This window comes from Hakea prostrata, chromosome 1 (genome assembly GCF_041222555.1).
Source record: "Hakea prostrata isolate BN-2017 chromosome 1, UWA_Hpros_2, whole genome shotgun sequence".
Classification (NCBI taxonomy): domain Eukaryota; kingdom Viridiplantae; phylum Streptophyta; class Magnoliopsida; order Proteales; family Proteaceae; genus Hakea; species Hakea prostrata.
In genome coordinates, this window is record NC_142600.1 from 14079638 (window position 1) to 14095134 (window position 15497).

The 15497-nt window shown below is 38.6% G+C and overlaps 1 protein-coding gene across 1 annotated transcript in view; it reads left to right on the top strand.

Moving 5' to 3' along the window:
• Positions 1 to 15497, top strand: part of LOC149027682 (pleiotropic drug resistance protein 2-like) — a 56111-nt gene that overhangs the window by 17092 nt on the left and 23522 nt on the right. The window contains exons 7-11 of the mRNA XM_089164874.1: positions 2679 to 3579; positions 3704 to 3864; positions 4058 to 4161; positions 4320 to 4485; positions 4575 to 4706. Of these exons, the coding sequence (XP_089021000.1) occupies positions 2679 to 3579; positions 3704 to 3864; positions 4058 to 4161; positions 4320 to 4485; positions 4575 to 4706 (1464 nt within the window). The remainder of the gene's footprint in view (positions 1 to 2678; positions 3580 to 3703; positions 3865 to 4057; positions 4162 to 4319; positions 4486 to 4574; positions 4707 to 15497) is intronic.

Sequence of the window (15497 nt, forward strand, 5' to 3'; positions counted from 1 at the left end):
GGTGGAGGGATATACATGGTGTAGTGGTCCCCATCTCCTATTGCCACTGATGTATCTAAAGAGGAGGGGGTGGGTGTAGGGATTAAGGATGGAATTAGGTTCTATTGGGGGGGGGGGGGAGGATTGGGGAAAAAGGATCATCTTGAGGGCCACTAGATGGAAGATAGTAGGATGTGTCCTCAAAGAAGGTCACATCGGCACTGACAAATTGTCTATAGTTGATAGGATTATGGCACCGGTAACCCTTTTGATTTTGAGAATATCCTAAGAAAACACACTTGGTTGATCGGGGGAAAAGTTTGTCATTGACTAGATGATTATGACAAAACAAACTATAGGCAAACAATCTAGCTGTACAAGAAATGGGATAAGTCGGGAAAATCTATAGAAAAAGGTGACTTATTGGTGAGCACTGTAGAACACATCCTGTTAATGAGATGACAGGTAGTTAAAACCCCATCACACAAATATTGCTTGGAAACGTGTGTGGAACATCAGAGCACGGGTTACCTTAAGGAGGTGGCGAGTTTTTCCTTTCAGCTACCCCATTTTCTTGCGGGGTATGAGTACAACTACTTTGGTGGATTATCCCATTGTGCTCACAAAAACCAGAAATATCATGTTGCTCATACGAAAAACTTTAATAGGTATGGAAAATTGAGTTTTAATTTCACTGAAAAAGTTATGAAAAGTAGGCAAAAAATCTTTTCTATCTTTTAACGTGTGCAAACCATACTGGAAATCATATCTTTTTGGAACATAAAAGGGACTGCAAATATCAGAAATGTAATTGATGCTGAAGTTTAAGAAGAGAAGAGAAGAGAAGAGAAGAAGAGAAGAGAAGAAGAAAAGAGAGAGGGAGAAGTCTGCTGCTATGCTCTATGGAGCTTCATTGTCTATTGTAAAGACTCCCGATACCTTTACCTTTATTTATATATTCAGATTACATAGTTTAAAACTAAAACTTAGAAAACAGAAAATAGAATATGACTTGAACTCCAAAAACAACTCAAACTCAGCGTCAACACTTATTCAGAATAACCCAATTTTTCTCATTTTGTCATTGGTTCCTAACACTCCCCCTCAAGCTGGAGTATACAAAAAGAAAGCTCCAGCTTGGACATATAAAAATGAACTTGAAAGGCAATACCAGTCTTGAACCGTGTAGCAATCAAACACCTACAAGCTCAAAGCAATTAATCCAACGAAATTGTCATAAATCCTTGTCTTCTCAAGAAAGACAATAAAATGCAGCAACTACTGATGGCATCGAACACCTTTCCTAATGAAGCTCAGATAATGTAGCACCCGATAGAAACATTAGTGTCCATCAAACATGGTAGAAGATCTAGCCACCTTGAAAAACTGAGATCTCGGTCTAGATATGCAATTTTTTGGCTTCAACTCGGTGGCCTATCTCGGTGGGTTTTAGGGTCCCAATTGGGCTGAAACTTGGTATTTAGCCTATTTAAGGCCTTTTGAACATATTGATGGCCTTACCCTAAGTATGATTTCTAAGTCTGCCCATAGTGTGAAATCGAAATGCTGTAGGATTAGGGAATGCAAGGTTATACAACTTGTAATATAGAACCTTTAAGACATATAAATGAAAAGCAAGTTTATCAAATGCATCAAATAACCTAAATGTCATCAAAATTCCATCCATATGAGTATTACAATCTCAATTTTAAAGAATAGAATAATAAAATTATACAACCATTAGAAGTTCTTTGTAAGTCATTAAATCATAAGTTCATAAGACAACTAGAGAATGATTGACCTTCCTTTGATGTTGTAGATGTGCTAAGAGTAGTTGTAAGTGAAATCCAGCCAAAATCTGCAAAAAAGAAGGCAAAAATTGAGAGTTCCAGCGAGATATGGCAAGATCTAGGGCAAGATATGGCAAGATATCCCAATTCTCTGCTCTCGATCTCCATCTCCTCTCGCTTCTTTGAAAAAGCGAGATCTCCCACCATGCCATCAAACGTAGCACCTAATAGCTATAGAAAAGTCCATTGAATGTAGTGCCTAATGGCTACATAAAAGTCCATCAAACTGCAGCCCAATGTTTGCACGATAAGTCTCTCAAAAATGCAACTCCCAATGTAGCACCTAATGGCTACACAAATGTCCATCACACTGCAGCCCCAATGCCTGCGCAAAAAATCTCATGAAAGTGCAACTCCCATGGGTACACAAAAATTTCGTAAAAGTGCAGCTCTAGTGACTACACAAGAGCATATCCCATGGAAGGTGCTCTAACAACAATAAAGTGGACAGAAATTACTTGCAGTAGACATCTTTAATCTCTCCCCCCTTTGTAGCATTAAACATGATCAAAAGCAACTAATAATCATGTCAAATGACAAAAATCTCAACAAATTTCATAACAAAATAACCCATAAATAAAAGCCCAATATATCTTCAATCATCCGTGACAGATAAAATCTCAATTCTATGTGATCCACGATCCTTCAAATCAAGATAATGGAAAATTAGTTATTAATCCACCAATCCAAGGCTTCCAAGCAATCATGCCAAATAACTTAAATCCTGGTTCCAATCCCATTTTGATAACTCATGGGCCTACTAAATAAGCAAATTGGCCCAACACCTGTCTAATCAGTTACAAATATTTTACTATTATCTAACATTAATCCATGACTCTTGAGGTGCAGGGGAGATGTTGGTTGGACCAGCAAAAGCTTTCTTCATGGATGAAATATCTACTGGGCTTGATAGTTCCACCACCTTTCAGATTGTCAAGTTCATGCGACAGATGGTTCACATTATGGATGTAACCATGATTGTCTCTCTTCTACAACCTGCTCCTGAAACCTATGAACTTTTTGATGATGTTATGCTACTTTCTGATGGTCAGATTGTCTACCAAGGACCACGAGAAAATATTCTAGAGTTTTTTGAATTCATGGGTTTCAGATGCCCAGAAAGAAAAGGAATTGCAGATTTTCTCCAAGAGCTTACTTCGAAGAAAGACCAAGAACAGTACTGGCTCAAGAAGAACCAACCATACAGATACATCTCAGTTGCAGAGTTCGCAGAAGCTTTCAACTCTTTCCGAATTGGCCAACAGCTTTGTGATGATCTAAGCATTCCTTACAATAGAAGTAAAGCCCATCCTGCTGCACTGGTGAAAGAGAAGTATGGCATTCCTCGCTGGGAGCTTTTTAAGGCATGCTTCTCAAATGAGTGGCTGCTTATGAAGCGGAACTCTTTTGTCTACATTTTCAAAACCACCCAGATAACAATCATGTCAATCATTACTATGACTATGTTCTTCAGAACAGAAATGAAGCATGGTCAAATAGAAGATGGAACAAAGTATTTTGGAGCACTGTTCTTCAGTCTTATTAATATAATGTTCAATGGAATGGCAGAGCTTGCAATGACTGTTTTCAGGCTACCAGTTTTCTTCAAACAGAGAGATCATTTATTTTACCCTGCATGGGCTTTTGCATTACCAATTTGGATCCTCAGGATCCCCCTCTCACTAATGGAATCAGGGATATGGGTCCTTCTTACGTATTACACTATTGGGTTTGCACCTGCGGCTAGCAGGTAGATGCACTTCTAGTTTCCTCCTTTTCCTCCCCTGGGAAATAATTATTTTCCCATTGATTTTGTTTTTCATGGTTACTGACAAACATATGCTCCTTCTGTGGACACTTCTCCATGCTTTCAGGTTTTTCAGACAGTTCTTGGCATTTTTCTGTGTACATCAGATGGCTCTATCTCTCTTTCGGTTTATTGCAGCAGTAGGAAGAACACAAGTTATTGCCAATACACTTGGTTCCTTAACCTTGCTATTGGTTTTTGTGCTAGGAGGATTTGTCGTTGCCAAAGGTGAGCAATCACCACCCCCCCCCCCCCAAAAAAAAAAAAAAAAAAAAAGATTGTGATTTAATTAAGCAGCTTCTTCAATTTCATACCCAGTTCTCTGCTGACACTTAAATATTTGATCCAGAATGCCTGAAATAATTACAACATAGTTGGGGCAATAGAATTAAGCAGCAACTTTCCTTTATCCTGCTTTCAGATGACATTGTGCCGTGGATGATATGGGGCTACTGGTCTTCACCAATGATGTATGGACAGAATGCTATTGTCATTAATGAATTTCTTGATAAAAGATGGAGCGCTGTATGATACTCAAATCCTCCTTTTTTTCTTTTTTTCTAAAATTTGTCACTACTGTCATCTGAATCTTCTATAAAGTAAAAAACAATATACACCCCATGCATATTGGCACTATTTATTCTCCTTCCAGGAACCATGATTCAAGTTTCTCTCTGATACAGCGTAATCTCGATCCCAGAATTCCTGAACCTACAGTTGGCAAAGCCCTTCTCATATCCAGAGGATTTTTTGTGCAAGACTATTGGTTTTGGATCTGTGTTGGAGCTCTTGTCGGTTATTCTCTTCTCTTTAATGTTTTATTTATAGGAGCACTGACATATTTAAACCGTAAGCTATCATTTCCCATTTTTCTTTTTGGGTTAAATCTAATGTACTTAAGGGTCCATCTTGATTTTTCTCCCAATATCTATTTGCAGCTCTTGTTGATTCTAAAACTGTAATCTTGGAGGATGATGCTGAGATGAAATGTGAGGAGTCAACTTCAGATGATGAACGTGCATCGAGATCCATGGAGGCCAGTTCATCATATAATGCCAACACAGTTGAAGGTTTGAAGATATTTTAACTGCTTTTGCTTCTGCAGCCCATTTCTGTTGGTTACCTTCTTTTTCTTTTTGTCATTTGATCAATGGTTGATAATGTTGTGGAAATAGGCAAGTTATCTGAAGTCATTGAAATTGTTAACAACCTATGAATCAGATTTTTCTTTTCCATTGTTTTCCCGTCACCATCTTATAATGGTGATTCACAGTATTCACTTTAAGAAAATGGTAGTATTAATATATTACTGTCTATTTAATGAATAAAAGAATATTTAACATTTAGACAAATATCCTGCAGAAGCATGGGCAGTAGAAACTTTTTGAACTCATGGGAAATGGGATACATTCACATATTTCTAAGAACGTATTCTTGATTTTGTTTTGACCTACTGTACGAAGTTAATGATGATAAATCGTCACCTGCATTTACAATATTAAAGATATACTTGTTTAGAAGCAATTGGAACTGCCATTGATGAGTTCTATTGTGGACAAGGTTCGAAATCTTGGTTTAGAGGCTGGTCTTGACACTAGGTTTCAGGAATTTCGGTTGAAACCTGGGAATTTTCCCAGGTGGTCACGATGCTAGGTCTTGGGGGTTTTTACAGGGTTTTTTGGTTTGATTTCTTGCGTACTCCCTATTTAAAGCATAAAGGAAATAGTCACATAGGTATTTTGCTAAAAAAGCCAATGAGAAGTGTTGAAGTATATACACAGGGGATATTTTACTGTTCACGACACTATTCACGTGAACAGTGAACAGTAAAATACAGATTTTACTGTTCACGTGAACAGTAACTTTGTTTGTACTGTTTACATGAACAGTATTATGCTATTGATGTTATTCTACTTTCTATTTCTAATGTTGGAGTCTTGCTACATAAGTTTTGGGAGTTCTTAGAAAGCATAGTTTCTATTTTGGTGGTAGTTTCTATTTTTAGAGCTAGGAAGTTACTAAAGTTGTAATTTTTTATTTCCTTTTTCTAGAGGACAATTACTTGTCTCTCAAGTTGTATTAGATTCATTAGAAGCTATAAATAAAATGGCTCTATGATTCTAGACTCTTAAGCAAGAATCACAAGCCTCTTCTACTAGTTCTTCATCTCTTTTCTCTTCTTCTTCTTCTCTCTTTTCTTTGTTCAAGTTCAGCTGCTGTTTTGATTATTTAATGCTTGTTTTCTAACATGGCATCAGAGCAAGTTTAATCAACTTAGGGACCGTTTTCTCTCTCTTGGATGCCCAATTTTTTTTTTTTCTTCTTTTTTTTTTCCTTTTTCTTATCTAGGGCAGCCCCAACCTTCGCTGCAGTAATTGTGCATGGTTGTCCTTCTTCTTTAACTTTTGAAGCACCAAGTATCTATCTATTAATACTACAAAAATGCCCTAAGCTTTTTGGGGATATGTCTACCTATTTGATTCAATTGAGGCTGCTACTACCCTTTTTTGTGTGCAAATCTGAAGTTCAATCTGCACCATACTGATGTCTTGGGATTCCTCTTGATTCTTGCAAAGATATGCCCATAATTCGGATTGCAAGACCTAAGTATTGTCTTCCATTGTTTGTGCTATAAGTTTAGTTGCAAGTCGTATACTACTACCCCTGTTTAATTGAATTTCTCTCTTCTGAAAAATTCTGCTGCTACCTTCTTGCTTTACTACTTCTTCCGTTGTTTATTTCAGAATCAAGTTTAGCCTTCTTTTTATCTAATACTTCTACAAAGACCTAGAGGACTATTTTTCCTTCATATCGAGATCTGTTAGAGTTTCAAATCTAGCAGAAGTTTGCTGCTATGGTCCGAGATCTGATATTATCTGCTACTGTAGCAACTGTTATTGCACTTCTTCCTAGTGGATTGCTGCAACGACTACTGCAATTTTGAGATTCCAAGTTGGTTCAATATATTTTTTTTCCTGATCTAATTTGCTCCTGCCTAAGGGTTAGCGGTGGTCCAGAATTTTTTTCCCCCCTTGGTGCACAAGACTTTGTCCTTTGAGACGATTTTCTGCTGCTTGATCAACTTTATTGGTGAATAATACACTGCTTTGTGGCTGCTACTTTTCCTTATTGGGTTTCTTTTGTGTTCATACTTTAAGATGCTTGTCACTTGTCATCATTAATTGTCCACGTGTAATGCTACACGTGAGGGGGAGAATGGTACCTTATTCTATATCTACTTAAGATGTGCTGATGGATATTATTTGTGAAGATCTTTGTCCTCAACTTATGGCATTCTACAACGATATCATTACATGTCTTTACCTATATTGTCCTTTACCTAACTACTTGGTCCGTAGTAACCCATACTACCTTACCTACTTGGTCCGCAGTAACCCATACTGTCTTTTACCTTACCTACTTGGTCCGCAGTAACCCATTCTGTCTTTTACCTTATCTATTTGGTCCACAGTAACTCATACTGTCTTTTACCTTACCTACTTGGTCTGCAGTAACCCATACTGTCTTGTACCTTACCTACTTGGTCCGCAGTAACCCATACTGTCTTTTACCTTATCTATTTAGTCCATGGTAACCCATACTACCTTACCTACTTGGTCCACAATAACCTATACTGTCTTTTACCTACCTACTTGGTCCACAGTAATCAATATTGCCTTTTACCTACCTATATTTTGCCTAATACTTGCCTTCTTGTGAAACATTTATATGGACATTGCAGTTGTAATTTTGAAGATTTAGTATGGATATTTCTCCCTACTACCGGCATTATGTGGATGGTGTCTTTGATCCTGCTATACTCATGGACATTGGAGTTGCAATTTTGAAGATTTAGTGTGGATATTTCTCCTACTACCGGCATTATATGGATAGTATCTTTGATCCTGTTATACTTATGGACTTTGTTCATCTTCAACATCGTCGATTGTTTTTATTATTGGATGGTTCTATTGACATGAAGAATTAAAGTTTTTTTTTAAGTTGGTGTTGATTATCTCCTGGGTGAAGTTTTCTCAGTGTTTATTGACATCTGCCATTGCTACACGATTCAAGATTGGTGCTACTTTTCAAGTTTATTCTTATTGTGCAAGCTGAAGTTTTCTTTGTGTACACTATAGCTTGAGGGGGAGTGTTGAAGTATATACACGGGGGATATTTTACTATTCACGACACTATTCACGTGAACAGTAAAAATCTGTTTTTACTGTTCACGGTACTGTTCACTTGAACGGCAAAATACGGATTTTACTGTTCATGTGAACAGTAACTTTGTTTGTACTGTTTACATGAACAATATTATGCTATTGATGTTATTCTACTTTCTATTTCTAATGTTGGAGTCTTGCTACATAAGTTTTGGGAGTTCTTAGAAAGCATAGTTTCTATTTTGGTGGTAGTTTCTATTTTCAGAACTTTCTATTTTTAAAGCTAGGAAGTTACTAAAGTCGTAATTTTTTGTTTCCTTTTTCTAGAGGACAATTACTTGTCTCTCAAGTTGTATTAGATTCATTAGAAGCTATAAATAAAAGGGCTCTGTGATTTTAGACTCTTAAGCAAGAATCATAAGCCTCTTCTACTAGTTCTTCATCTCTTTTCTCTTCTTCTTCTTCTCTCTTTTCTTTGTTCAAGTTCAGCTGCTGTTTTGATTATTTAATGCTTGTTTTCTAACAAGAAGTTTTAATTCTAGTGTTAGCATACATGAGAGATTCCAAGAAATATGAACTAGGTAAAATTGAACAAATTGTATCGCATACATTATACATTAAGTGTTTATACAAAAGTACAAATACAAAATGACCGAAAAGAAACTCGTAGGCTTTAGTTCCATGTTGAGCGCCTGGATGGATCCATCTCTTGAGACGTGGATCCATCGCCTGGATGGATCCATCTCTTGAGACGTGTAGTCCTCTGAATTTTGGACAAAAGCAAGCTATGTCATGGTATGCTTATACTTCTCCAGGAACTCCATCATTGCCGTTCTACAGGTGGCCTTGTCAGCATAGACTAGATATCCCAGCCTAGGCAATGTGTCATCAGTCCATGGAGTATAACCCGATAATGACACTGAACTAGCATAATCAGGTGTGATGATCCTTGATGGATATCCTAAGATGGAGTCCAAAAATGATGAACCGAATCCCGATTCATCCCTTTACCTATATGCAAACATACTACTAGCATTAGCAGATGACGCCCCATATCCAACAACTCCACCATATGCTTTTTAAGGACTATAACTATGCAGCAAGCAGAAAACATGGTGAAGAAAGACAAAGCAGTGATGATTTTTGAGTGAAGAAAGGTTGAAAGAGGTAACAATGGCAAAAAAATGGGGAAATCCCCGAAATATGGATCGGTGGCACCTGCAAGTTGTATGCAATTTCATAGATTTTAGTCGAGATTTGGGACTTTTAAACAAGGTTTCATAGAACTCTGTTGAAACACTAGCATCAACCCATCTTGGTCGAAATGAGTAAAAAAAATTTCGCACCCTGGTTGTCTCGACTAGGCAAAAAATCAAAATTTTGATGATTCTCAAAATTTGGACTATTATTGTGGATTTATCTGATTTTAGTAAATTACATCTGTTGTAGCTGACATTTAAAAAACATGTTTGGGCACTTCATGTTTCAACATGATGTTCAGGGTTCCTTGTTAACTGTTTTTCTTTAAAAAGTTTTTATTTTCCAATCTTTCACTTTTTGGCCAGGTGTGTCTGGTACTTGCATTTATCATGTCCTGCCCATTCCTATAAAATGTAATAGTTGATGGGTGAAAGTGGAGTTACACTTTACTTTAGGGGAGGTAAAATGTAAATTTCCTATAAAATGATCACTGTCAAAACCCTAGAACAAGCAAAGGGAGAGAGGGGGGAGGATACATAGGGAATGAAGGTCACAGCAGCAATCACCGAGAAGCTGGCTGGAAGGGATGATGGACGAAGGAGAAAAGTTTATGCTAGACCCATCATTTTAAATGGAGTAATTTCTAATCCAAACTTTATCTCCATGTTCGAGCTTTGCATTAATCCCTTCTATCACTTCATCTATCAGAACAATATGATCACTCAAAACTTGGAAGGTGCAGAAGATTCTTTGCCTTTTCAAAAGGAGCAGAAGAGAGGCTCCAGGGAAGATATGGTGGATTTTGGTTGGCTGTAGATGCCACTCAACAGCTGTAGGAGGATTGGATTGCAGATTTGATATGCTAAAGTTTTGCAGCTAAGGAAAGCAGATTTGATCAACTCAAGCGTTCCAGCAATGGAAAGGAGATTGCCCTTCCAAAGTTGGAGTTTTTCACGGATAAATCTGGCAATGAGAGTGCAGTGGTGGCTCCGTCAGCTTTGCAGGAATCGAAGGGAGATCAAGGTATTTTATAGGAAGTGATCTTAGGGTGAAACCTGCTAAGTAGAGGAGATTTTCCTTCTCTATAGTATGTTATGCTTAAAAATCTTCAGACATGGGTTACAACATTTTCAAAGCATAAAATACAAATTGTATTTTGCACATATATCCTCAAGCATTTCCATAGGATTCTTGACCAATTTCCATATACACTTGTATCTTAATTTGATACGATAGGTCTCTTGGAATCACTGTTTTGATACGATAACCAATACTTTTTATGTATGAAGAGAATATGTTGGATTCTATTAGGAGTCTAATAAGAGTTTGTATAGGAATTAAATTAGAGTTTGCATTCATGTAAACTTCTATTCCTTGTAATAATCTACTTTCCACTTTATTATAAATAAAGGGCTTGAGATCATGGATCAATAAGCCATTCTGCAAAACATTGTATTTCAACATGGCATCAGAGCCTAAATTCGATTTGGGAAGCGACCTACCTTCTTCTTCTTCTGATTTTTTTTCAAACCCATCGCCAATCTTCAGTTCTAGGCAGTTTTTCAGTACTATCTTGGTCGCCAACTGAAACAGAAAAAAAGAAAGAAAAAAAAAAAAGAAAGAAGAAGACGATTCTGTTCCGTCTCGATTCAATGAATAAGAACAGAAAATAGAGGAAAGAAGAAGAGAAGAAGAAATCAGCAACTTCCGCTGCTTCTGCAACAACTTTGGCTTCAGCTCCTGCAATTTTTTCTGTCTGATTCTTCATCTGAAGCCTGCGATTCTGAAGCTTGGTTAGTCATCTGAAACCTTCGATTGGGGTTCTGCTATTAAGGTTCTTCGACTGGGGCTGTTCTCCTTAAGCCTGTGAAAGACCATAACGGATCTGTTATGGTTTGAATTTGATTTTTGAATTCAATTTTTGAATTTAAGTTTTGAATTCAAGTTTTGAGTTATTTTGGTAAATTTGCTTTACAGGGACTCATATGTAAATTTGTATAAGCTCTGAGATTTATTTGCAAATTCTGTTTTTTCAAGGACATATTTGTCATTATTGAAAAAAAAAAAAAAAAAAAAAAAAAAGAAAAGAAAAGAAAAGAAAAGAAAAGAAAAGAAAGAAAGAAAAAAAAAGAGGTAGATCTGTTTGGGTTGTTTGGCTATTGCATTTTGCGACATTTACATTTACTTGAAAGGGTGAAGATCGAAGAAGCTGAGATAATTTTGTCAACATGACAACTATTGATGATACTCTTTGCTCCCACTTTGGATCCGAATATTTTTCCACTTTTTATTCTCTTTCGGTAAGATTTGACAAAGACAAATTACTTGATTTGGTCTCGATCCGCTTACGACTATTCTTTGGAAGAGGACTAGTTGGATACATTACGGGCACTACTATCAAACCCACTACCAGCGGTGTTTTACAGGATAAATGGATATCAAACGATTCTCTTATTATGTCATTCCTTTTGAATTCCATGCATCCAAATATTGCCGGGGTTACCTATTACTTGAAATCTGCAGCCCAAATGCGGAAGGCTACTTTGAAACATATGGACAGTTGGGGAATGATGCATAGGTTTATGAGCTATGAAAGAAGCTTCATGAGACTACTCAAAAGGAACTAGCGTGGCCCACTATTATCTTTGAGTTGCGATCTCTTTGGCAAGAGTTGGATCATTATGGGGATTATCACCCCACTAATCCGAGATGATGTGGCAACATATAAGAAGTACATTGATAAGATTCGAGTATATGACTTCTTGGCGAGGTTTGAACGTAGAGTACGATCAGATCGAGTGCAAGTCTTAAGTCGTTCTCCTTTCTTACACTAGAATAGTCTTATGCTCTTGTTCAGTGTGAGGAAAGTCGTCGATTAGTCATGCTTCATACTCCTATTATGGAGAAATCAGCTTTACAGTCTGTTCGCACTAAATCTGATCCGGCTAAGGAGATTGTCAAGTGTGAGCACTGTCACAAACCATATCATACCAAGGAAAATTGTTGGAAACTGCATGGGAAGCCTGCTGATTTTGAGCAAAAACGAGCACAAAGACAGGGGAAAACAAAAGGCTAATCTTTCTGAGACAGTTTCCACCACACCCTCTGCAGACGTTGGTTTTTTGCAGGAGGAGTTCGCTACTTTGCGACGTATTATGCAGTCTTCTACTGCCGGTACAGCCTCGACCACTGCTTCCTCTACTACCCCTACCAACTCCTACCTAGCTACTTCAGGATCTGGGGAAGGAGATTGGTCGTGGTAAATGGACTTTATTTGCTCGAGCCAATTGGAGGATCTACTTCTGCTTTGACTACATCTTCTAATCCGGTCCATTCGGTAATATCAGACCTTCATTAGTGGCACCGTAGGCTCGGTCAACCCCCTTTCAAATTTTGTCATTTTCTCTAGATTTGTTTTCCTGATACTTTTATCTTACCATTACAATTTCTTCCTTTCCAAGTTTCCCCATTGGAATTTCCTTTGTTATTATCTTCCCACGTGTAACGCTACACGTGAGGGGGAGATTGAAGATGTCTACAATTCAAAGCCTTTCATGTAGACTTCCTTATGCAGAATTTGATCTTTGTTACCTTTGAAAGTTTGTCCCTTACCTTCGTAATCTTCTACTCCTTTGAAAGTTTGTCCCTTGCCTTCGCAATCTTCCACTTTGGAGATCTAACATTGCTATATATCTATCTTTTTGACTGTGCAGAACTTGATCTCTGTTAACCCTGGAGATTTGCCCCTTAACTTGACATCTTCCCTTCGGAGATCTAACCTTGCAAAAGACTTGTCGTTTGACCTTTGCAGAACTTGATCTCTATTACCTTTGGAGATTGTCACTTATCTTGACAAATTTTTCCCCTACCTTTGGAGATTGCCCCTTGGCAAACTTTCCCTTTAAAGATCTAACATTGCTACAAATCAAAACTTTCACTTTGGTTGTTTTACCCTAGCTATTGTTACCCTAAAAATATATTTTCCCTCAGATTTGTGCAGAAATTTAGTCTTCTCAACATTTGAAGATTCTACTTCTTTACTTGGGCGTTCTTCCTTGGAGACATAAAGTTGCAGTAAAGATGAGGACAAATCAAATGGAAGTCTATAAGGCAGACGTAATCTATAAGTTTGAAGATCAAATTGCTGATGTTTACCTAGACAGATGTTTTATACTTTTTTGGTCAAGTTGGACATGTGTGATATCCATGCCTCAACTTGAGGGGGAGTGTTGGATTCTATTAGGAGTCTAATAAGATTTTGTATAGGAATTAAATTAGAGTTTGCATTCATGTAAACTTCTATTCCTTGTAATAGTCTACTTTCCACTTTATTATAAATAAAGGGCTTGAGATCATGGATCAATAAGCCATTCTGCAAAACATTGTATTTCAACAGAAAAAAAAAAAAAAAACCCCGAGGGGGGGGGGGGGGGAAAATAAGGGGGGGGGGGGGGGGGGGGGGGGGGGGGGGGGGGGGGGGCGGGGGGGGGGGGGGGGGGGGGGGGAAGGCAAGCCAGAACGAATATTTTTGGCTACTTTGGGTGTCAACAACAGGGGGTTGGGGACGCAATTGGAGGTTAGAAAAAACATCAAAGTAGATGGTTTTCCAAATTGAGTCCAAAGTCTTAGAGTTGGAGGTCCATATCCTAAGGTTTCTCTCCCATCATAAGTGATGAACAACAGCTCCAAAAACCATCTTGTCGACGACGTTAGAAATGAAGGAGCTAGGGAGGGATTGTAAAATCCAGTGCTAGTCCCATGAAAGCTCGTAAAAGTGCATGGAGCAGGGCCAAATGGTAGACAAGGGATAGGAAAAGAAGAGGTGCTACACATCTTTAGTACCACTTCAATATTGCGGGTTGGCGGGAATGTGGTGGTGGGTAAGGAGAGCTTGTGGGGGTAGGCAAAGGATAAGGGATCTCTAGAGAGCAGAAGGAGTGACGAGGGATGTGACTATTAAACCAGACTAGGGTACCAGGGGAAAATTTGTCCAAGGGTACATGAGAGATTATAGGTTGAGGAGGTGGAGAAGGTGCTTGAGGAGGAGGGGGCCCATATGATTTTATAATGGGGAAGGGTATAATGGGGGGGGGGTCTTAAACCTGTTAAGACATGAGGGGAGGGTGGGAGGGGGAGGGGGAGGGGGAGGGGGGAGACTAGGAGATGTGAGAGATGAAGGTGGAGAGGGTGGTGGACTTAGGGATGCGAGAGTCGTAAACAATGCAAGGACAAAGGTTATTGTAGAGGATTCCCAACAAATACCAAGATCAAACTAGAAGGAGACCGAGGAACCATCAGAGACTCAAGTGGAGGTGGCCGAGAGAGCGAGGGGTCTAAGCTAAAACAACTTTCATCGAGCGCAGGAAGAGTTTGAAGGGAGGGAAATAGTCCAAATGGAGTTAGATATTTGGAGATGAGAGTAGACCCACTTAATCGAAATGGAATGATGTTTGGAGGAGATTTTCCACAATAGCTTCATCAAGCTAGCAATATTGTAATCTTAGATATGATGGATTCTAAGACCCCCCTTGGTGTTAGGTTGGTAGATAGCCTACCAGCTAATGGGGTGGAGGAAACAGGAAGATTCCTGGCCCTTTCTAAAGAAGGCGTAGAACAAAGCCTCCATGGGTCTAGTGGCTTTCGAAATGGTGAAGATGCCAGACTAGTAGAGATAGGATGATTGGAGGATAAGTTTGAATAGGAATACCCTACCAGAAAATGAGAGAAGCTTACTGATAAAACCCTACTAATACTTCCCAATACCTTGAAAATTAATACAAAGTTGCAAGAATTAACAAGATAGACTCTGGTTTCTAAAGGTGCCAGTCACCCCCCACACCTCACGGTGTTCCCTCAGCCTATGGGCACTCTCCAAAATATTCCCTTCTTCTCTCTTCCCTCTTTCCCTCTATTTATTATCTTAAATAACCCTAACTAATCCTCATTCCAGATGGCCTCATCCCTAGAGTAACCCTAACTAACCCTCATTCCACATGGCTTCATCCCTAGGGTCCTAACAACTACCGGCCTCTCGAAAATCACCTTGTCCTCAAGGTGATGGAAAATTTGAAACTTGATCTTCATATGTGTGCAAAGAAACATTCTAAGGTCCCGAACAAAAGACGGCTTCAGCAGAAGAAAAAAAGTTCGCAGATCATCCCCAGAATCAACATCCTCAACTTCAGGTGATGGTGTCTATCCACTCCAATTAGTTGTACTTGGGCTTGAAGCATACACTGCCTGAACTTTAAGGGTGGAACGATTGTCCTGCACGGGGCAATATGCTAAACCATTTTGAAAACTCACAACATGTTGGTCTGCTGAGAAAAGAATCGATTGAGTGAGAGGCATCGAATCCTTTGTTGCCTCGACCGTGAGCGACCCCTCTGCTATTTCTACACACAATTTGCATGTGTTCTTTAGCACTAGAGACGGAACGAATTCGACGGAATGTCTATGGAAATAGCATCAAATCCAGGAGTGATGCATGCTCGC